Source organism: Coloeus monedula (assembly GCF_965178545.1).
Source record: "Coloeus monedula genome assembly, chromosome: 7".
NCBI lineage: Eukaryota > Metazoa > Chordata > Aves > Passeriformes > Corvidae > Coloeus > Coloeus monedula.
In genome coordinates, this window is record NC_138787.1 from 8,540,833 (window position 1) to 8,564,473 (window position 23,641).

Sequence of the window (23,641 nt, forward strand, 5' to 3'; positions counted from 1 at the left end):
TGCTTTTATGCCTTTTATTTGAAAAAAACACAAGATTGCACAGATTGGACAAGATCTCATTACCTTGAGCTTGGGATAATTCCTGTTCACATAAATTTTGGAAGCAACTGAACATGCAAATCAAAGTTTTTTAATTCAGAAGTATATTCTTCCTGAAATCATGTAAGTCATTTACAATCAGCGGAGACATGACCCCCTACTCCCTGGGAATTACTGTGTTTTTCATTAAATGCAGTTGGCTGAAGACTGCTCCATTTATACAAAAACAATGGAGTTAACCAGTCTTTTAAAAATAGCAATTGTTTATGAATGTAAAACATACAAAGGTTTTTAAAAATACAGGGGGAGCTTTGTACTTCTTACGGAACCAGCTTGAGGTAGAAAGTCAAGTGATATTTTCAGAATTACCCTAAAGGTATTAATGAAATCTCAATTACTTTTGGAGCTAAACTCAAGGACAGTCCCATAACAAGTATGTCCATGGTAACATAAACTTGCAGCTGAAATTTTAACGAATTTATTTTACAAGACTCCAGTGACAAAGCAAGTGCCATTTTTTCTTGATTTAGTTCTCCATTTGCTCACCTCTGATTTTTTGAAAGTCACTCTGGTAGTTCACCTTGATGCCTGAATTTCCTGGACTGTGTTTCCAGGCAACAGCTCCTGGAAAGGAAGGAGCCTTAAACCATTGCAGAGCATTGCTGTTGGTAATAAAAACTGCCCACTGTCGAAAACTCCATAATGGTTCTGCTGCAGCTCTGACTTTTTGACTCCCCAGTGCTGGTTACTGACTACGGCATTTGAACAGAAGTTTTCTTTCTTTACTCTTCAGAGAAGCCAAAATTTGTACTTGTGACCTGCCTGTAAATGTAGAAATAAGTAGGAAGAAGCACTGATAATGTGAACTGATGAAGCATAAAAAAGAAGGCGTAATGTTGAAGAAAGATTGGTAGCTGTGTGTTGCACACACAATAGAAAAAATAATTTCCCACTCACTTGTATCAAGGGGTTCTGGTTATGTCATATAACCTCATGTATTATCAGAACCCAGCCACCTTGAATGCACAGGAAATGTGCTGCTTGGTGTTCACAGCAAGCTTTGAGACATTTGTTTCTTCACCACTGTAAGACCAAGAAAAACCAGCAATTTTGTGAAATCGTGAAAAACTGATTATGCAGTCGAATCAGACTTAATGCCATTTTAAAAAATGGGCTATACAAGCAAAGAGAAATGTGCTCTAGGCTCTGGCAACATTATCACATTTGAAACAATGTTTACATCACACAGCAAGGCTGAAAAATGAACAAACGTTAAATCAACAGAACAATTTCTTAGACTAATAATGTATCAGTCTGAGCTTTTATTTAAAAGGGTATTTAACACCATGCATTCTGTGTTGCATTTTCCTTTGTAGCTCTGACTACATTAAAAGTTTAACCATATTTTATTTTCATTGTATACAGAAGAATCTGGGGCACAATCCCAATTTACCAGATCAGTGACAGAGCCAAGAACACAAAAGGCCTCTTGACTTTTTGCTTATTAGGTCACCCCTTCACTGTGCTCTTTCCCCAAGGGCTCCTCTTAAACTAAGAGCTGATGCAAAAAATTAAATGTTAATCACTGTGTAAAGCAGTAAAAATAACAATTTGCCTTGAAGTGATTTTTCCCATTATTAACCAGAGATACAAATATTTTCTCATTATAGAGAATGTTCCTGAATGGAAAAAAAAACCAAAAACCCAACAGAAAAAAGCCTTGTGAATGTCAGGCTAGCTAAAAAAGTCTTGTCAAAATTGATCACACTGCTATAAATTTTTGTATCACAGAACTAAGCAGATAGATAAGATGTCACTAGGTTTGATCTTTACAGCCTGAGATCATCGTTTCCCAGTGGTTTAAAACAGTTGTCCACAAATTCATCGCTGACTTCTTCTAGAGCAGCTGGCTTCCATTTGGGGGACTGGTCTTTGTCAATCAGCACTGTCAGGTGGAATAGAGAAACACCAGAGTTATTGTAAACTTCCTCTAATTAAAATGACTTAAGGTTGCATCAAGACAGATCACCACAGTGGTTACATGGGGTAGACAAATCCGTGTGCTCTGGAGAAGGCAGAGTTTTGTAACACATGTATTTCTACTCTGATAAGAATTCCTGAGTTGTGACCTGTCCAGAGATGTATCTGGGATGATACAAGGAACAGTGCATCACTTCAGAAGTATTGAAGGAATAGACCTGAAATTGGTGGTTTAGTTAGACCTGCCACTCTTTGCTGACTTACACTCCTTCATGGGAACCTGGAACAGTATGTTATGATGCTACTTTGGGACAAGGCTTTCACAGCTCTGTGCAAAATCTGACTCTTTGGAGAGTACAGGAGATGACTCAGTGGTGCTAAAACTAATTTAAACACATCATGTAAACTAATAATGAAATAACTCAAGAGGAAGGACTAAAGCAGAGTATCTCTGTGGGAACCGAGAGTGTTTTTTTGTAAATACTGACAGATACTGAGGCCTAGGTAGATTTAACTGTGACAATCTGTATGATCTTAGTATACAGACTTTATGCTGTATCCTGGGAAATACACGACTGAAGATAAAAACCATCACTGAATGAATCACATGTAAAAGGCTAACAAGAAAACGCCAATTCCCAAAAAACATTCCCTGTATCACAGGAATTTCAAAGGCATGCCAGCAACAGCTGCATTAGCAAACAATACAAGAGGGAGTTTATTTGTGTGTAAAAATGACCAGTATGAATAAAACTCCAGAGCATCCTTCCAAGTACCTTTCAGGCTTTAAGAAACCCATAAAAGTGCTATTGAAAATGTGAAATTTTTATCATTTAAAAAAGAGCAACTGTAAGAACTGTGGCTCTCTACGATGCACTGACTGCCCAACACTCCTCACGACACACATTCTCTTCAGGTGAGTGAAATCAGCAACCTCCTGACCAACACAGCCCACAGCATGTAAGAGAGGATGGGCAGGAAGAGGGAGCATATTTCAAATTTCTCTCCTGAGAATGGCCTTTATTTGTTTGTTTTCTGACAAAGAGTTTAGAGTAGGATGGTTCTAAAGGCAGGTGCACTATGGCACTCACGGAGACCAGATATTTCAAAGAATAACAGCTATTTTTGGATAAGTTATGTTTTACTAAACTTTGTTCTTATTGAGTGAACTAGAAATATCCAAGATGAGGAAGGTGCAAGGGGGTGGAATTTTACAGTGAAAAGAATACCTATCTAAAGATTGTGCTTATCAAAAAAACAGGCATTGTGGCCTGCCTACCAACTTACAGTAAAAAATGTGACTTGAAAACTTCTCTTTAACTATTCTGTCTTTAACCAATGGTTGAGAGTGGTTAGAAAATAAACACTATTCAAATGACAATGGCACTAATTAATACTTCTGTAGCTGAAGGCATATAGGCATCACAACTTTTCAGCTTACATCCCTAAAGAGCAAGGCAAATCAGAGTCCCACATCCATTTAGTTGCAAATAGGGAACTAAGGACTCCTTAGAAACAAACTGATTGTAGAAAGTAACCCATTATATGGACAGAAACTCCAATTCCACAGAAAACAGAATCCATGAGGACAATTCTTTAAAAGAAATGTCCTGTAAAAGAGTGCTTTTACTTTGTCGTTCAACTGGGTAACTTACTGAAAAGCTGTGATCTTCCAAGTTATTTCTGAACATGGTGAAACCATTGATTGGCTTGGGTCAAAGGATGTAACTGTCCCAAATCAACTGTATTTATTCCATTGGAGTAGTACTTATCTACTGATTTTCTTCAATTTTAGTTGAAGTTCACAGTCCAGCCAAAACAGTCTAAACTGTTATGCACAAAAGCCAATGCTGATTAGAGATGCTTTAAATTAAAGAGGAGAAAGTGTCCATGTGTATGTTACCAGAGCTTCACCTCTGCTATGCTGTAGTAAGTGCTGCCAGTTCTCCACTCCAGGGTGCCACTGTCTATTCAGGTTCATCCTTCTGTTTGGATCTGTGGCCAGTTTTACTCTGGTGGATAAGCTGAATGCTCATAATGGTCTCTCCTGTGAAGTCTTTAATCTTGTGTGAGTCAAAATACTTGTTTTCTAGTAGTATCATGAAAATATTCCCTTTCTGCATTGACTTCTTTATATTTTGTATCTCTCCAGGTTGAGATCAATCATTACAAGAACAGAATAAAAATTCTGAAGACTTCTAAGGTAGGCTAAGGGAAATTCATTATGATAAAAGTAACTGAGCACAGACATCATGTTAAGGGTTTGTTCTTTTGTTTCACCTTTTTTTAATCAAAATCCTAAACCCCTCTGTTCAGTAGTAGTGACTTTACCAGACTTCAGTTAGTGCTCTGTTGCTGAGCTTCCTTCAGCACAGTCAAAACGCTGATATTTCCAAGTCCCTGGTGTTCTGTTTGCTGCCATAAAATCTCTGAACTCGTGCAGGGCCCTGGGGTGCCCAGGGTACAGCTCACATCTGCCAGCACTGCAGGGGAGGTGGCAGAAGCTGCACAGAAATATCATCTTTGCAGGATCAGCAAGATGTAGAAGACCTTTACAATTTCATTTCAAGTGCACATTCTGCACAAAGAGTTAGGAGGGTGCTTTAACAGGTATTTGTCCCTGAGATTTGCTGCTGAGACTGTATCCTACCTGGATGTGTTTGAGCACTGACTCCAAAAATGGCCACTTTTCTTAGGCAGTAAGATTTGAAAAACAATTCCTGGCAGCTACCCAGACCTATGCATTTCTTAGTTTACATATTATTCTATTAATCAAGGTGAAAAATTGATACCTAATGTGTTCCAAGCCCACATTTACTATTTTATGGGAAAATGTTGATGAAATATGATCCATGTGTTTTATGCTTTAAGGGTTTTGGCTTTTCTTTAATAGCTCCAATCACAAGAATCATAAACAGGGAAGATTGTTTGCCACAGCAGATTTTCAGGTTGAAAGAAAACCAGCTAAAAAAATAAAAAAATATTGACCTCAGGTCAAAGCAGGTTTAAAAAGCTTTTAAACTACTCCCTAGCATGCCCTTTAAAATTATGGTTTGAAGCAGATGAAAGGTATTATTAAAACCTGGCCTGTGGCCATTGGCTGCTGAAAAACATTCTTAAACTAAAATCTGATTGTTGTAACTCAACTTCTTTTGGTGGTAAATCTTTTTGTGGTAGAGTGGGTCAAGAGCTGGCTCTTAAATGCTTGTAATGTAATGCTTTAAGAAAGAAAAAGCTAATACTTAACACTTTCATCATTTTTATTCACAATGGCTGGTTGAAGTACTTAATAATCTCCCTTCCTATTAAAAAGGATGCTCAGCACATTGATGGATAGATTTTTATGAAATTAGACCCAACTACAAAAGTGATCTTGAGTCAGAGTCTACACTCCTCTGAAATGAGAAACAATCCTAAGACTGAAAATCTGAGAACAAGATCTATGCACTAAGCAGAAAACAAAATTGCTTCATGAACAAATTATTAATACAAGCAATCTCCTCAGTGCAGTTGCATCTTTCAAGGTTTTGTTTTTTCTTCCCCTGATATAGTTAAAACTTTAGCTACATCATCCTATATAACAGAGAAGTTTCCCAACTGCTGTTGTTGCAGCTTCTCTCTTTACAATGAGTTTGTGTATTTCCTGGCCATACTGACAAGGGATTTGCTTTTGTACTGTACCGCAGTCCCAGATGGTTTCACGACCTTGTGCCTTACAAGGAGAAATTCAGTTGGTGTTCCTCAGACTCTCAGACTTGGAGTTTGTCACTTCCTGAATAACTACATTTCAGCAGCTTATTTGCTGATTTAGAATACATCCCAGGAATAATAATTTTAAGATATCCTTGTCCCCATTACCAACATAATGAAAGCCACTTCTCAACACGTGGTAAATTCTTCAAAGGAGTGTCTGCTAATAAGTGCTAAAGACTAATTAATTAAAATCAGAAACTTTCCTCATGCTGTATGAATAAACTTTGCATTTCTCACCCCAGGCTATCTTTAATACAGTGTTACTAATAGCAGATACTCAAACTAATATCCATTCCTCAAGTGGTTTTTAAACTGCTTTATAAAGACAGATATAAAACAATGAGGAGGAGGTGATAATACATACTTGAGTATGTAACTGTGTGAATTAAAAGTCCAACCAAAAGTTATCCATCCAAATGCCTTGTACTGTAAGCTCCTTGGAAAAAGGAACGCCTGTGCTTTATTTCATCTCGTGATGAACAGTACATAAATAATTGCTACAGCCCCTAACAGATGGGACTTTGGGTTTGACAAACTGCACTGTGAATCAGCAGTAGGATCAAGGACAGACTCGAAGTCTGTCCCCTGGATGAACTTGCTGAGCCACTGCTCTACTTTAACCACTACCTCTCTTGACCAATGCCTTAAAATGCTGAATTATTTAACATTATGTATATAGTTTTTTAATAGTCAGACACTTCAATTTAGAGATATTCTGGACACGGGGGAAAGCAAGTCTTTGTTTTCTATGCAAACAGCTGTTCTTGATTTTGAGTCTTAAAGCATTGTGTAGCTGGCTCAACCAGCTCTGTGGCAACACTAAGCCTGGACACAGTGATACACATAGCTACTCAGTACTGTCAGTGTTTAATGTGAAATGGTGAAACCAGGTGGATAAATAGTGTTAGGGAACTGAGATTGCACAAAGGAAACAACATGGCTCTTGTGCTTTGGAACAATAATAAATTCTGGCCACACAGAAGTCCAATAAGCAAAACCTATGGGAATCTGGGAAGTTTTCTCTCAGGTGTTGCTGTACCCACTTGTAGTGATCTCCAAAGAAGCACCACAGTAGTGAATTTCTGTATTATTATGTTTGAGAAGTGTTTTTGGTGTGCATGCTTACCTGCTCGAACCCCTTCGTAGAAGTCATGGCCTTTCTGAAAGATCATAAAAAAAAAAGTTGTAACATGACATTCTATTTATCCCATCTTTCCCTATCCCACTTCTGCTTGAAATGCAAGTTCTCAAGATTCAGTTAAATCCCACTTGTACTGTTCTTTTCTAGGCCTACTTTGTCTTTACTTATTAAAGAGCTCTGTTATCTTCTTGCTTAAATGCAGCCACATCTCTCAGAATCAGTCTGTCAGCCTGTAGCTGATCAGGCACTTTGGCACAGTCCATGTTCTCTCTCTGTGTAACATCTCAGATCTTTTTCTAAAGAGCTTCACATGATAGGTCTAAGGTGTGCAGTATCAGGAATTCTTCTGAGAAAGGCTAGTCTGCAGGAATTGTGCTGTATTCTGCATACTTGGAACACTTTGCAGTTAAATGGAATCCTGTAAACATCCACTTCTTTTTTGATAAAGGTAAATGTAACAAATCCCTAAGCATGCTTCATTAGTAATGGAGCCACAGTGCTAGTTTTAGTCAGGCATTAGAACATATCAGAAATAGACAGATTTTCACGTCTTTAAGTATTTACTTTAACCATTGCAAATCATTTAATAGGACCTACAAAAACCTTATTTTAAAATGTGACACAACTAATAATAAGGATACCATGGGGAGCCCTGCAAGGCATTTGTTCACATAATTCAGTTAGCAGCTCTGTTCCACTGGAAGGATCCCTTTCTCATATGCTATCCAAGTACTCAGTACAAATAGCACTAAAATCTCTTGCTGTGATAAATTTTTTTATAGACAACACTCTTGAAAGGCAGTGATAAACAACTATTTGCACCCTGCTGCTGGGAATTAAGGCACTGAGGACTAAGTAATTTAAATAGAAAACCCATTCAAGAACACCAGTTTTAAAATTACAATCCAAATATGAAACTATCTATATATTAATGTTTTCATACTTTTTTAACAGAAGTCTTCTACATTTCCATCTGACCATCATTAATGTACTGTCCTTTGCATTCCATATAATAACATGAAACTGGAAAAAAGTGACAGCCTCACAAACTCAAAAAGATGATATTGAAAATTAAAACCTATACATTATAAACCCTTGATGTAATCTACATAAAATTTTTAGCCTCTGATAAACTGCTCCCCCTCTGTGGCTGGAGAGAAAGAGAAGAGGCTCAGCTGTTGCTTACCATGCATGCTTGGCTCAGTCTGTATTCCATCCTGAGTACCTCTTGTAAGCTCATGGAAGCTCCTTCTCTGAGCTGTCTGAGAGTCAGCTTTAAAGATGTAGGTGACATCTTATTAATAGTCTGGGGAAGACATTAACATTATTTTTATTTTCTTCAATTTGGACACATTTTCAAGTCTGTCTTTTGTGCAATTTAAACTTTGTAAAGTCAATGATGGCTCTCTTCTCCCTCAGCTCCCTTTGTGACACCTATTCCTCCTGCTCCCTCCCACCAGGCTGTCACATTAAATGAACTTCCCTTCGTAAACTTTGATCAACAAGATCTCTGGGATGTGTGCCATCACTTGTGGAAAGCCTACAACTCCTAAGGTCCCATTATTTAAGATCAAATTACTACTAGCCAGAGAAATTAATGAAAGACATTTTCAAGAATAATCTTTTGCTAAGTGAAGGCAAGTGTTACAAGCAATTATACTTTGTTTCTGAATATCATATATATGTAGTCTGAATTGCTCTTAGATGTACTGATATTGTAGCTGATATTAGTATTGCTCAGCATTTAAGTTTTATTTGGTACAATAGAGTAATAAGGTAATAATAGAGAGATTGGCAACAAACTTCAGGTAGTTGCTTTATGATTACTGGCAAAGACCAAATGATACACAAAGAAAACAGAAAGAAAATGTTACATTAAATCAAACATATTTATCCAGGATTCTTGTCTGGGATCAACAGATACTGAAGTAATTTAGCCCTACATTACTCTGCTGATAGGAAGCTTGGAGGTCTTGCCTTACTTTTGACAGAAGTACAGGCTATAAATACTGTGCCACAGACAGGATTTGTTTAAGGCACACGAACAAATGCTGTAAATTTGGCTCTCAGGAGTATCCTTTGATGAACAGCATGCCAGTAAACAGTAGGATAAAGTGGGGAGAAAGACAAAAACCTAATTAAGAAAACAGAACTGAGCTTTAAAGATTCATGGATTTTGGGGAAAAGGAGCTAAATCTTACTGTTGCTTATCATTGTTTTCTTATTTGAAACAAGATCCTCCTTCCTCTGTAAACCCAAATAAAAGCTCTGGATCATTCACAGTACAATAGACATTTCCTGATAATTAGGACATTTTTACCACTATTAAAAAGCAGCAGATGGTAAGATTTGCCTCTTTACATTATTTTCATTGCAGACATTAGGCTCCTTACCATAGACTGAAATGGCAAGTTTCCAGTCATCAACAGCAACATTTTTTCTAGCTCCCAATTACTCTTCATCCCTCCAGACACCAGCTGATACAGCAGTGACCCATTTTGCCTAGTTAAGCTGGAAAACATGTGATTGCTATACAAGCAGGAGTCTGTGGAATTGGGCCTTCAAAGCACTGGTTCTGTCGTTCTGTTATGTAGGAACCCAGAGTGCCGAGAATATTTCTCTGCCTGTTTTGAAGGGTTCTTACCCCCCTGAACAACACTGTTTTAACCTCCAACCTTGGAAAAAATTACCAACAGTCAGACAAGAACTAGAAAATACAGTGGTGTGAATTAGGTGATAGACTACTATGTAAGATTGTCACAGGGTGAAAAATCTAGAGGTTTTGGTCTTCTCTTTGTAGTAAATAGCTAAGAGTAAAAAATATCAAAATGGGATTGTTGTTCTCTAAACCTTCTTCTCCTTCTTCTACTATTCCATGTTCTGCAGTAAAAGTAGTTTGGGATGATTGGATAGAGAATTCCGCAGTTCCTGCCCGTGTTACTGAGTAATTGGTAGGAAAATGAAAATAATATACATTTTTAGTAACTATTGGTTAAAATATCTTTAAAAGGCTGTGTAAATCTTGATAGTTAGAGAGACTTCTCTCCTGCTTTCTGTGCTCTATGCTGTACCTGGGTCACACTGGTGGCTCTGTTCCTCTGATAAGACTTAATAAACAACTATCTGGCAGCATTGAAACTCCAGGAAAAGTCTTGCTTTATCTTTGAAACTCCTTGCAAGGACTTTTAAAATTCTCTCCCATTAGGAGGGATTTGATTTATGGCACAGTTCAGTGTCATGTTACTTGCATGTAACCACTGTGCTTGAGAGAGAAGCTGGCAAAGAAAGAGCCAACACTGGCTCTAAGTGCCAACAGTTCCTGAGTTCTGATCAAGCTCTCAAACAATGAGCTGCCTTTCAGCAGATTAAGAAATCTGATGTACCTCTAAATACATCACTCTGTAGGTCTCAGATGGGTGGCAGCTCTTAACTAGACCCCTTATTTCCTGTAAGATGCTCATGCTGGCCTTACCTTTCAGCTGGACCTTTCCCCTTTTGAGTTTCACATTCTGCCAGTTAGATTAGGAAGTCTTTGCTCAGACCAGGTTAAATGGTATGCATGGTACAGTCAGGTGGTTCCAGGGATGAAATGGTAATGGCAAGTTCTTTCTGGTCAAAGCAAGCATTGGAATGGGGAAGATCTCAAAACAGCACTTAAGGCAGCTGCTAGATCCACTAGACTGGTTATCTTGGCATATCAATGAGGCTGAAGGTGGAGGAGGTAGTGACATAAATCAAGCTGGAGGAAGAGGAACATGGCAGGAAAACGGGTAGGTGTAATTGCAGAAAAATGAGTCACCAGTGTAGCTATAAATACATCTCTGTACAAAGAGGAGGAGACTGGTGCTAGGGAACAAGCCTGAAAGGGAGACAGGATAGGCTGGAGTGGGGAGTACTAAAATGCAAAGAAGTCTTTTAGAAGTATTTGACATCTATTCCAGTACCTTTCAAACCATCTTGATTTTGACACAATGATCCCAAAAGCTCTGAGCTGAATTTGCAGCAGACTGAACACCAATAAAATACTTTCAGAAGGTGACAGAATTAAGCAGCGCTGACACAGTGGAGTCCCTTACAAGAGTACAAGAGGGAATCGTGATTTTCTTTCACTTAAAAACCCAAAAACGTCTCAGAGGTTCAGTGCATCACTCCCCTTGCAACAGATGAAGACACCCATCACTTTCTGAGGTAGCAATGCATTTGGTCAACTACAGGGAACAATGGTCCTGGAGGAGCTTTGACAATGTATGAGGAGTATCTAGCCAAAGCCACACAGGAAAGCTGCCTAAGGACAGAACATCACCCTCACTGGTCTGTTAGAACAGTTTCAGAATGCTGCTTTGAATTCAACATTACCAAGCTTCATTCCTGTAATCTACCTCACCCATTTGCTGCACACACATTAAAGTTTCAGGAGCTCTTATGTGCATCCTTGCCTGACCAGTAGATCTGGACAACGTGTCCTGTAATTCTTAGTCTGCAGTGTCCTGCACACTACATTGGCACCCATTCAGTAACAATGAAGGATTTTAAACCATTAAGTGTCAGTGCTCAGAAGGTGCACTGTCCTGCCAAAAAAGCTCTAAGAAAGCATTACGTGAAAACCAAGTCAAGTATCTGATGCTTTTCAGGTTTTGACCCTACATGTTTACTTCATCCCATTAGAAATGGTACACCTGCCACTCAGATAAAAGCTTTTTGGCTCATGTAAATCCTGAAAACAAAGCAGTGAAGTTAAAGGTTTGGAAACTACTGAGTTCAAAGTTCTCTAGCTTTCTACCTAACTGCATTCAAAATGTGGTAGAAATCATGAAGTCATTCTCAAGCAGAATTTTAATGAATTTATATTCTTCTTCATGCAGTATTTCAGTATCAGATATGCGACAGCCTGCAAAGCAGGAATGTTTTGAAAGTAAAAAGCAGGAGTACTGTAGGTCAAAGAGAACAGGATACTTGGGATAGCATGGCTCACAGCGTACTTGGATTATGGCACAACTAGGAGTTCCATTTTATTAACACTAAAAGGTATCTGTTGATCCAAGGTACAAGGTAGATGTACCAAATTAGGATATTTGTATTAAACTTTCAGTTTGGGCTTATTCCATAAGCCTTCTTATACATATAATAAATACAGGGGTAACAAGGGGAATAACATAGACATTGCTGTTACTGAATCAGCTGATACAGTATATATCAGTTGGATTTGCTGTTGTTCCTGTACCTGGACACTAAAGTGAAACCTTGGTTTCACACTTGCCTAATCCTACTGCTTAGCACAGCACATCTGCTGTCAGAAACTCCTCTGAAACTTAAGTATTTGTTCACACTAGCAAGTCTTGCATCTGCTAGAAAATGTGGGATTTGTTTCCTGGGGTTTTTCCCACGAATTTCTGCATGGACTGAAGCAAGTCATACTAAAACATTCTTATCTCGTGAACAGAACAGACAATTGTTCTGAAACTTTGGTCAACTCCAAGGATGTTCACTTATGAATCACATGAAAGAAAAAAGTTGTTATAAAGTCCTATTAAAGACATGAGAGAAGAGAACTGAAGAAGCAACAAAATAGCCTTTTTTCTTTTTTGTTCAGGAATTTTAAAAACCAGTTACACAAAGTTGTAACTTTGAAGTAGATGACCTAGTTTTAAGTTCTAAATTAAAACTGTTAAACAAATGTACTATCATAAACAATATGGATAAAGAACCAATAATTCTTGGTTGTTTTCAACATCCACTGAACCTAATCAATAAAATACAAACAGATAAAATTTGTGTTCTGGCACCAGAGTACATCTGACTGCTTTATTCAATGAAACTTGAATACTAGGGGGAAAAAATGAGCTTTCCATTTTATTCTATTTCACTTTTATAAGAGCTATGCTAAACTTCTTGCAAGGTACTAGGTGTACTGGTTGGCACAAAGATAATCTTAAAACTTCCTTTCTCAAAAACTGTCTGATAGTTCCAGTGACAATGTGTTACATTTTTTTTTTAAAGTGACAGGATGCCTAATGTGAACACTACCTTATAAAATTCCTTCTGCTCATATCAAAGTCAGACATGATGGATGTTTTACTATGAAAGGAGGATTTCTTCTGTGAGCTGTAACTAAAGTCAAAATGACCCTTTTGTTGAGAAATGCGTCAGTTCTATCCAGCTGTAGTATTTCACTAGCTCCAAACCAAACTTTTACAAGGCACCTGAACAAGGATACTTCAAAGGAAAAAAGAAAATATAGACATCATTTATAAATGAATGTGAGTTGCTTCTTGCTTTTGAGGCTGAAGTATGAATTATGTGTGTAGCATTGCTATACGTTTTTTGAGTAGTGACTACATCCAACTCTCAGAAATGCATTAAAAAGATAAAAAACCCCTTCGTGATTATAAATTTTTTGCTGTTTACCCAAATGAGATATCTGGAATTGAAGAAAAACAACAACACTGTTTTGGCACTGTTTTCTTCCAAGTTTTGCCAATAAAATAAGAAGCTATAAAGGGAACACTTGTTCCCAACAACCCCCCCTGACTGTGGGGACAGGAAGAGAAAGGGGAGCTTGGTTTTACATTAGATTACAGTTTTATGCACTATAAGATGGTGCTCACATTGTGTGATTTTAGAGGAATACCCTTGTGTGATTTTAGAGGAATACCCTTGTGTGAGTAGAACTACTGAGAATCCCTCAGGACTATGTGTGAGAAGCTGAGGCTCTCAGTCCAAAGTCCTACAGGGTGACTAAATTTTCCCTATGATAATAAACCATAAAACCAGACTTAAAATCTCTAACAAAAATGACATAGGAGACTTTACCTCAAGCTGCTTCATGGCAAAAGGAGAACCATCTTGCTTTAATTTTTTAACAATTTCTTCCATACTGTTTGCTGAAAAAAGACTAAAAGAAAAAAAATTAGTTAACAAGCTGCTTCAGTCTCCCCCTTACCTTTGAAGAGTTGATAACACTGACATTAGAAGCAGGGCATAACCAGCTGATTTGGCTTTTCTTAGCGATGTCTTCCATGTTGTTCAATTCACTAACAAACTGGTATTTATCTATGAACTTCAATTACTGCCATCAGTCTCAGCTGTGTTTTTATAACATATCAAATCTTTAGCTATCAGTTCCATTCTACTGGTTTGGTGTCAGTATCTTTTATCTCTAAATGTAGTTATTGCTATCCTTCTTCTACACTTTCAGCTCTTTCTTATCACTCCCACTTATTTCTCCTTCCCTTTCTGATACACAGAAGTTTCAAGCTATCATAGAAATGGCCTTAACCCAATGAGTACTATAAATGTGCTGGGTAACATTTCCTGCTCAACAGTTACTCTCACAAATTCCCATCCAATACCTACAGAAAATGTTAATTTTAATGTGCCATAGGCTATGAATCAGGCCACTATGCCCAAGTATTCAATGTACTGATGAGTGAAATATTTAATGAGCTTCAGCTAAAGCTCCCTAGAAACAAAATGTTACTTAAACTTGCAGGTCATTTCTCTCACCTTATCTGTGAAATACTGTTACTAGATTTAACTTCATGTTCTCTACCCACAAGAATAAAAAATTTAAAAAGACTGCTGAATACCTGTTAATCTTCTCCATATGTTCATCAAGTACAAACTCCTTTTCTTGATCAACTGTGCACTATTTAAAAAGCAAATACATATTTTACTTGGTTATTTTAGACTTAAAAGTGTACCAGTACCAAAAAATTTCAGTGACTTGTGTTACAGAAATATCGTATCATAAATGAACACTTAATATTCATAAGACAGTGCCATTTTTAATGAATTACAATTTCGCAGTGTGTATATATGAACTTGTCACTTTATCCTGTGAATGTAAAAGATGTTGCCTCATACTGCAGTGCTTGCTCTGAGATACTTTGTATGCATATTTGTCTGGGTGGTTATCTTGTACACAAGTAATTCTGATTATTCTATCAAAACACTTCTGTGCAATACACTAAGAAAGTCACTGTAGATAAATCTACTCAAAAACCTGAGATTGTTTTTAAAAAAAAAAAAACCTTTCATTTTCTTTAAAGATATACAGGCCTATGTTTAGGCTTTTTTAATGACCAAAAAAAAAAGCATTTCTCTTCCTTTTCTATGTCATTTAAAAAAATTTATTTAGACAAAGTGTGTGATAGATCCATCAGCCTTCTGTGGGAAGGCTGTCAAATGTTTCACATCTTCTGGCATTAAGGGGTTTGGGACATAAGCAGATGTTTCAGGAACAGCAGCTGAAGCTGAAAAAGGTTCCCTGGCATTTCAGCTCTGATAACTTAAAATACACAGTTTCCGTTTCCATTCAGTGTCATCTTGTAAAGCGGGATACTGCAACATATAATCACTCCTATTTCATAGTGTTCTGTTTTGTCAAAAAAATCAGTACTATGATGTAAATTAGTTTATCCCATTAATTTTTCTAGTTAATCTTATTTATGAACTTAGTAATTACAAAACAGAAATAACAAGAGTAGACACAGCACATTTTAAAGCCGAACAACAGCAGAGTAATAGACTGACTGAATAACACTGAATACTGGTTTGACTCTAGAAGTTTTCTTTCTTTTGAAAGAGAACTGCAATGCACATCAAAACAGTTAAAACAGCCACTGACTGTAAAAGAAAAACCTTTTATTTTCATGCCCATTGTTACATGGGGCTAACACAAGTTTTATGGATAGAGTGCAAAGAGTTTGGAAATTCATTATTTTCAACCATAAGAAAAGATAATCAGTAGCATGGATAAAAAAACAATGTCTACATATATTTAACAATTTTGCTTGATTTCAGTAATTTCAGGTTACCTTCATGTGGTAGGAGTTCAATAAATCTGCAATTTTTTCTTTTGAAGGGGATTTCAGTGCTATCAGGTCTTTCTCCAAGGCAGGTAGCTATTAAAAATGAGATTTAATTACAAATAAGTAAAACAAAGCATACTACTTGCGCTATTATTATGGTAATAGTAGGACATAAGTATATAAACATCCCCTCATCCTCCCCAAATTTCTGACAGACCTTAAAGGAGTACAAAGCAAACACCACCAGGAGACAGAGTTCATTTGCCAGTGTTGAACCACCCAAATTTAATTATGTCTGCAGTGACCAGCAAAGAAGTGCTTCCCAAGCAGCCCCCCAATGCAAGTTAAGCCAGGCTGCACCAGTCTGAGAGGAAAGAAACACATTAATGGGGTGTTACCTTGACTGCAACCTTTGCAGTTGTATAAATCTCTAGTTTCATACACTGTTGTCTAAATTGTACATTTTTAAAGCCACTTTCATTATGCTGAGTAGATCATGTCCTTCCAACAGTGGAATTGCAAAAACAGCACCATTTGCTCCTTTCTTCAAGCAAAGCTGTCACCAGCTGGCAAGTGTTAGAACGACAGCTTGAGAGTGTCTCACCATCCCTGTTTGCAGGGCATGGCCAGCTAATACAAGTGCACCTCTGCAGACACTCGTGTTGGTAACAGTATATTGGGGTGCTGAAACCCCAAACCTGTCACTGTGGCTCTGGGCTGTGCCCTGGCCAGCACTGTTGGCACCTTACCTTTTCAGATTCTACAAAATGCGTAGCAATGCCAGCTTTTAGCACATCTCTTCCTTTCAGCCTACATCCTGTTAGTGCGAGGTAATAGCCAATCCTTCCTGAGAGCCTTGGCAAGAAATACCCTCCACCTACATCAGGAAAAAGGCCTGTAATAAACAACACAAAACAAAAGTGAAGGGAGAAGATCTTGTACTAATCACCACTAGCAGCAATTTTTTCTTGTCTCACTTTCATCTCCCTCACATAAGCACAGCAACCTTGCCCAAATTTCTTCTTGACTTGTCTTGACATTTCTGGCATCAAAACCCTTCCTAAAACCAAACTCTTGAACACTTTCCAAACTTCATCCTTTCTACTGGCACATACTTTACAAACATATACCAAACAAAAATATTTAAGCTATTTGCCAACAACTCGAGACAATTTTAGGTGCTTGAAAAATCAAGTGTGTTCTCAGCTAAGAAAGAGAAGTGACACAAAGAATTATGAAATAATTTGTGCAAACTCAACCTGGATGCTGCTGTTTCACTGAAATCTTTTATTATGATAAAAATATCAAACACTGATGAAGCGCCTCTTGCGCAGCTTAGTTTGAACCAATTTTGGGGTTGAGAATTCAATAATAGATGAACAGTATTGCCAGGGTCTTCCTGAAGGTGGAGGCACAAGATGCTGACTTAGTACTTGGCTCTTTGACAGAACTGTGACTAAGCTGAAATTAAAAAAAAAATATTAAACTCCAGTTTAGTAACTGTCTTGAATATTTTTTTAAATCTACAGATTAGGGTAATTTTTTAAAAATTCAAAGCTGTGAATAGGATTTAAAATACTTTAAAAAGTTGTAATTACAAAGTATCTACCTTCTGTTCTATACATTGATCACCAACAAAATAAATTTAGACATGTTTTGTAACATACTTAAATTTGAGAAAACTTTGGCTTAGCTGTATTGATTTCGGAAATCTGAGTGCATAGAAGCAGGGTCCAGTTACTAGTCTGAAATCATGCCAATGGTGCATTCATGGAACTGAAAATCTTTTAAAGAAATTAAAGGTGTGCTGCGTTTTTTACACTGCCAGAGGATAAATGAATCACGGAAACAAATGAAAAAGAATATAAATGAGCAATAAGAAACTCCTAAGACACATGCCAAAGAAGAGATACTAACTGGGAAAATTCACATGTACATAAGGAGTTTAAATGGGATTCTGATAGAAGATGGTAATTTTTCACTCACAATTAATTGCTTTTGTTCACAGAAGAGTCAATGTATGTATTATAGAAAGACCCTATTCCAAATATTTTGAGACATGGGAAATTAGTGGTCCCTGAACAGTCCTCCCCCTCAGATGGAATAAGGGGAGGTTTCTTTCAGACAGCTGCTCTTCAGTGTTTCCCTCTTAATAATATCTAACCCATCTCAGGTTCCCCTTTGGTTCCCTCTTGGTCTTCTTTTTGTTCTGCTGCTTCTAATACATCAAAAAGCTGGTTTTAGGAGTCACTTCCTATCAGCTACAGCTGTAGTATTCTATTCCCACTGATGGGTGTGCTGTCATTAACTGATTTATTCCTCATCCCCCAGGCTACTGAGACATAGAACTCTCCTCCTGAAATGCTGAATGCCTTGCTAACACCCTTTAAAAGCCGTAAGCTGTATTAACTCCAATTCATCACTTACCTTCTTTTTCATCTATACTCACATTCTCAAATAGTCTATTCTACATTTTACCTTCTCAGCTTGAGCCATCATAACATTGATGCCAACACTTCTATTTAGTTTTATGTTTCTATTCATCTGTCTCCCCTTGGATATCCTTCTACTGCAAAAAAAAACCCCCACCCAACCTCATTTCAAAGTAAAACTTGTCTTAAAAATGCCCTCCAAAGCAAAAACGTAATTACATTATTCTCTCCATCCACCGGAACAATAACAATATTTTTTGCTTTTTGGTGTAGTTAAAATAATACTTATGCTGGACTACTGTTTTCCCCATGCTCCAGCACATTTCCAGAGGAAAAACATCTTTCTATTGGGATCCATAGTGCCCCCTTCCACTCCCCATATACAGGGAATTCAGTTCTAAATAAACTGTGAAGTTGATTAGCCTAAGTTGTTTTAGAGGCAAATAAAGCTAAATTGAATGAAGGTTTCTTTAATTAAGGAATTTACAAACAGGATTAGTGAAGGTCTACCTAATCCACTTGAAAATTACTTGGTTGCATAGTCTGCTATAGCTTCTACTGTATCCTTTTCAGTATTCCTGTCTTCCTTTTTCTCTTATAATTTTACTTCTCTTGTCCACGTTCTACATATTGCTCCTAATTCTCTCAGTAACGCTTCCCATATATTTCTCTTTGCTACTGGGGTTCTCTTAATGTATTTCATACTTGATTTTTGGTTTTTTTGTTAGCATTTAGCAATCATTTCTCAATTTCCTACTGAAGTAAGAGAAGAGCTGTGTTACTGCTGGGCTGCCCAGGCCATAAGCCTATGCCTGTACTGCTGACTTGCAGTCTGTGCTCTGACACAGGAGCAACATGCTCTGCTGTAATCCCAAAGGTGCAACTCTGCATTTGCCAAGCATAAGAAAGGCAGTGCTCCTATGTTCTTACCTTGTCTGGCACAAGGGGTTGGGAATTTATTAGTATTGACTTACAGAAAGCTAAAAACTTAGCAGGGATATACAAGAAAGTATCCATTATTAGTGTAACACCACCTCAAAGCCCACACATTATACTTTCATGGTTTGTTCTCCCCACCAGTGGTTTTTCCATACCCTCCTACTTCTGTGCTGATTTCTAGTGCTTTATCTTATCTATGTCAAACTCCACAGTCTAAAACTGCCTTTTCTTTCCATTTGCTAAGTGGCATATTTATCAATATCCTTTTATTTATGGTGGTGTACAAGTGCAGAGTAACTGTGAAAATGGAGCCACTGAATGAATGCTTTGTTTTCATTTCCCAGCAAAGGTGTCATGCCTACTGAAATAAGTGAGCACATGAAAAAAACAATTAATACAGTATCTAGAGAGCTCAACATTTTAAACACACCCCACAGAGATCAAAACAGCTAAGCCTTTAAATCCAAACAGATTTCAGTGGTTTTACTTCTAAGTGATCCTAAAAGCGGTTTAATTACTTTCTTTCCTAAGCAAGTTCCAAGCTTTTCCTTCACATCTTCACAGTCTATTTTTGTTTAAATACGTCCTTGTCACCACAAGAAATCTGTGTAAAGTACGTAGTTTTTGTTAATATAAAACTACTCATATCTTTACCTTTGAAGAAGAAAGCGAAGATACTTTTATTATTAGAATAATTTCACATGCCAATGAACCTCTATGTTTAGTTAAAAAAATACAAATACAAATTGTTTACTTCAAATTATTTTCATATACAACAACCGATTATAAACTTCAGAGTTTTAGAAAACTCATGCTGTATTAAAGCTTAAGTTTAGTTTACCAAGTTTTTCTTCAGCAAAAAAAACTCCCAGACCTTAGAGGGCTGAAATAGCTTTTGGCTCTTTTATCCCAACTTTACTCGTTCAGAAAAATTACATTACATTTATCAGCTAGCAGGAATTGCTCTAATATTTTTTCAGGAGTTAAAATGATAACGAGCTTGCTTATATTTGGGTGGTTTATTATGCTTTATTGTGCTTGACAGCTGCATCAGGAGATCACTTCAATCTGATTTTTCTTGAGCCATACCTGTATCTTTATGTAGCTTAGAAGCTCTGTAGCTCTACATTTTCTTTTGTACCTCTCAGAATTAACAAAGAAACTGTAGGATCAAACATTAGAAAACGCATGGTAAGTGTTGCTATTTAAAAGAAAAAAAGGAGACGCTGAAGACATTGTGATCTTGCCTAGACACAATCTGTGCACGATTGTAATGGGTCTACATTATTAATCTACAAGAAAAGCTGGGATTCCAAAATCTGTCTCATTAACATTGCAGAGCAGCTTGTAGTACACCCAGTTTGACACATACTGAGTTCCCATGGTAAAGCTGGCATATCTGCACTGGGAGCTTCAGACTTTACCTGCCTTCATCTGTAGCAAGACTTGGTTCCTTTTTAAAAAGAAGTTTTATCCTGTCAGACTTTGTGTCAGTCTACACAGTTAAGAGCTTCAATGATCAACTCCCAGAATACAGGTAAGTTTCTAATAATTTAATAGAAAATACTTTTCATATACAGTCATCTCTAATTCCCTTTTAAAATTCTTTCCCTACCACCAAAGCTTTCAAAGATATTTCACCCTGGTTACACAAACAGTGAAACCCTAAACATGTTAACTTGTGATAATCTGTTAACACACTTACCTATTGCTGTTTCTGGCATGGCAAAAAGAGTCTTTTCTGTAGCAACTCGAAAATGTCCATGGACTGAGACGCCAACTCCCTACACAGGCAAAGGACACAGTTATAAAATTACTGGTAAAAATAATCATGACCACAATCCTATGTAACATACCTCTTGCTTTGCTCTACAATGTAAGTAGCATTGGATTTACCATGTGCATCTCAACAAAATATTAAAAGACCTTTTATGGTTCAAACGCTAATAAAGCCTCATATTACCTTCATGATTTGGCTGAAATAGCATTCTATGCTTTGAATGATGGGTGAGTCAAACAGAGAATAACTTCAAAAATCCACGAGTGACCCTGTTACCTCCACTACTAGGGGAGTTGACATCCTTTTGCTAATGTTACTCCATCTATAATTTTTGCACGTACTTCAAATTACCAACCAAAAAAAAGCCAATACTTTTGGAAAATACATAAATTTCACAAAGCTGTCATCCTAATACTTTCAAAAGAAATAATAATTAACTATTCTTCTAATGTGATAATTACCTACATTATAAACACAGAAGTATTTCAAGCAGAAAAAGCCTTCAGCATTATTGATTGAAATTCAAAATACATGAAAGAAACTCACTTTTTATCCTGGGCACTTGCGTTCACCAAGTCAGTAATGGAATTTACATTTCTAAGTATCTAGCACTCTTCTCTAGCAGCCTGTTCTGATGAAACATTTCCCTCAAAAGCAGAAGAGTTTCTGTGTTGTCTACGCCATATTTTCTGATTTAGGTAGTAAGCAGCAACAAGGCCCAATATAAAAAAAAAAAATTAACTTAGCACAAAATTAATTTAATTTAGATAAATCTTCAAGAGGCAAACTGACAAATAACACCAAAAATGGTTATCTGAAAAAGTTACTACTACTTAGTAATAGTATTTGAAGAAATACAAGAATATTTAGATTATAGGGCACAACCACAACACACATATTGAGGTCTCACTTCTCAAAGCTTACCTACATGATATTTGTCAATAGAAATGTGTGTTTGATCCTATGTGGAGACAAAACCCTCTGCTGAATACTTCACAAGAAGTTATTTCATACAAATATTCTCTCTCTCTTCCTTTTCACTGTTTCAGTTTACTTCCATTCCTCACTGTTAATTTTCCCTTTGCTCAGTCCTTCCAGCCATCCACTTTTTATGTTAAAACTAAAATATCTTAAAAATCATTGGCCAGAAGTAGTCAGTGTCTGACTACTTAAATACAAGAGATTTTAAATAACATTTTAAATTGTTTAAATACTAGAAAAATGGCACTTTACCCACTAAGGCTATTAGTCTTCACAAATATCTTCACAATATTTCATACTTCCCATAAAAAACAGTGGGATTAATTGGGTGATATTCCCTTGGACGACCAGTATGTATTTGACAGGTTTTAAAGATGAGAATAGAACTTCTTTTCCTTTTGCTTATCTACAGAGACCTTTGATTGGGCTTTACATCAAAATTTTTGAAAAGTTATCTCAATTTCATATAAATTCAATTTCCTTTACATCCTTCCCTGGCCTGTCTTACAATTCTGCCCAACAAGAAATTAATTGTCACTGGTTATTCCATTAGGGTGATACACAACTAAACCTGAAAATATTTTCAAGTTTCTTCTGTGAAATGACTCTCTGCCACTCTTGGGTTTTAATAGAGATGTATGAAGTTTTTAAGATTCCAGTTTAATTTCATAGGGTAACTGATTATCAAACTTGATTTTATATTCAGGGACTAAGCCAAATGTATTCACATGAAGAACTGCTCTTCCAAGGAGGCAAATGGGATTTGAGCAAACATCTGAATCTTATTTGCACAGACCTTATGTCTTGTCCCTTATCTGTCCTTTAGCCCTTTCTCTGAGCACTGGTCAGATCTCATCTGAGCAGCAGCAAGAGCAATGGGCCTGTATTTAGTTCTCCTGAAAATGCAAAGCTGCATGTAAAGCTATGTTCACTCCTAAAACAGTTTCAGAACTCTTAAATGAAATGTAAATGTGACTTCATCACTTTCAACTTTTTAAATGTCATAATAGCATATTTTCACTGCATTAAGTAAAGCCTGCTGTTACTTTTAGGCATGCTCAGCAATAACGATGAGCTTTTTTATAAAGATAATGAAATAAAAATAATGTCCATTTTGGTCCTTCTTACGCTTAAATTCATATTTTCTAATCCTACATCTAAAATACAAATACTATCTATCTCAAAGTATTTTTTCTGGCTTGCTTTCTAGACAATCAGAATTTTGTTTAAGGACTCAAATTTTTAGCCTGAGTATTAAGTAATAAAGATTTGAGTGTGAATTTCATGAAGGGAGCTTCTCTTCCAACCTCGTTCCTTTTTTAGAGTGACAAAAATAAATGTCAGGTTTTAATAATAGAAAGTTGAAAGATGTAATTTTCTTTTGAAAGAAGTAATTAAATCAGATTTCACTTTCTCAAGTGCTTAAGCCATAATTGGATTTGTTTTCTAGACAGCCTTTGAGTTTTATGTCATAGATAACAGCCTTATTTCAGATGTATATTTAGAAGACTAAAACTTTATTTTCTTTTTATTTATTATAAAGAAAGTGGTGAAAATACGTTCTTACTTCTTTGAAGATCATTTCTAAATAATCCAATATTAAAATAAAATTTGGAGAGAAAAACTAATTAATGGTACAAATCCCAGTAACTTCTTTACTGGTGTTCATATGCTTTTGTTTATTTGTAACTTCCCAAACAGTTAACAGATCACTGCATGTGTTTAACCTTCTAGAGCTAATACAGAGGACAGATACTCATTAGTTTAATAATATCCTGTGTAAAGA

General features: G+C 36.7%; 1 protein-coding gene across 3 annotated transcripts in view; it reads right to left on the reverse strand.

Moving 5' to 3' along the window:
• Positions 1–23,641, reverse strand: part of HIBCH (3-hydroxyisobutyryl-CoA hydrolase) — a 41,156-nt gene continuing 17,515 nt past the window's right edge. For 2 of the 3 annotated variants that reach the window (XM_082285492.1, XM_082285491.1), the window contains 8 exons: positions 20,800–20,878; positions 16,473–16,618; positions 15,730–15,816; positions 14,500–14,558; positions 13,724–13,805; positions 8,100–8,219; positions 6,899–6,932; positions 1–1,984 (listed from right to left, as the gene is read on the reverse strand). In XM_082285492.1, coding sequence (XP_082141618.1) covers positions 1,869–1,984; positions 6,899–6,932; positions 8,100–8,219; positions 13,724–13,805; positions 14,500–14,558; positions 15,730–15,816; positions 16,473–16,618; positions 20,800–20,878 — 723 coding nt within the window. In that variant the 3' untranslated portion in view covers positions 1–1,868. The remainder of the gene's footprint in view (positions 1,985–6,898; positions 6,933–8,099; positions 8,220–13,723; positions 13,806–14,499; positions 14,559–15,729; positions 15,817–16,472; positions 16,619–20,799; positions 20,879–23,641) is intronic. The other variant, XR_014226595.1, reaches the window with a different exon arrangement.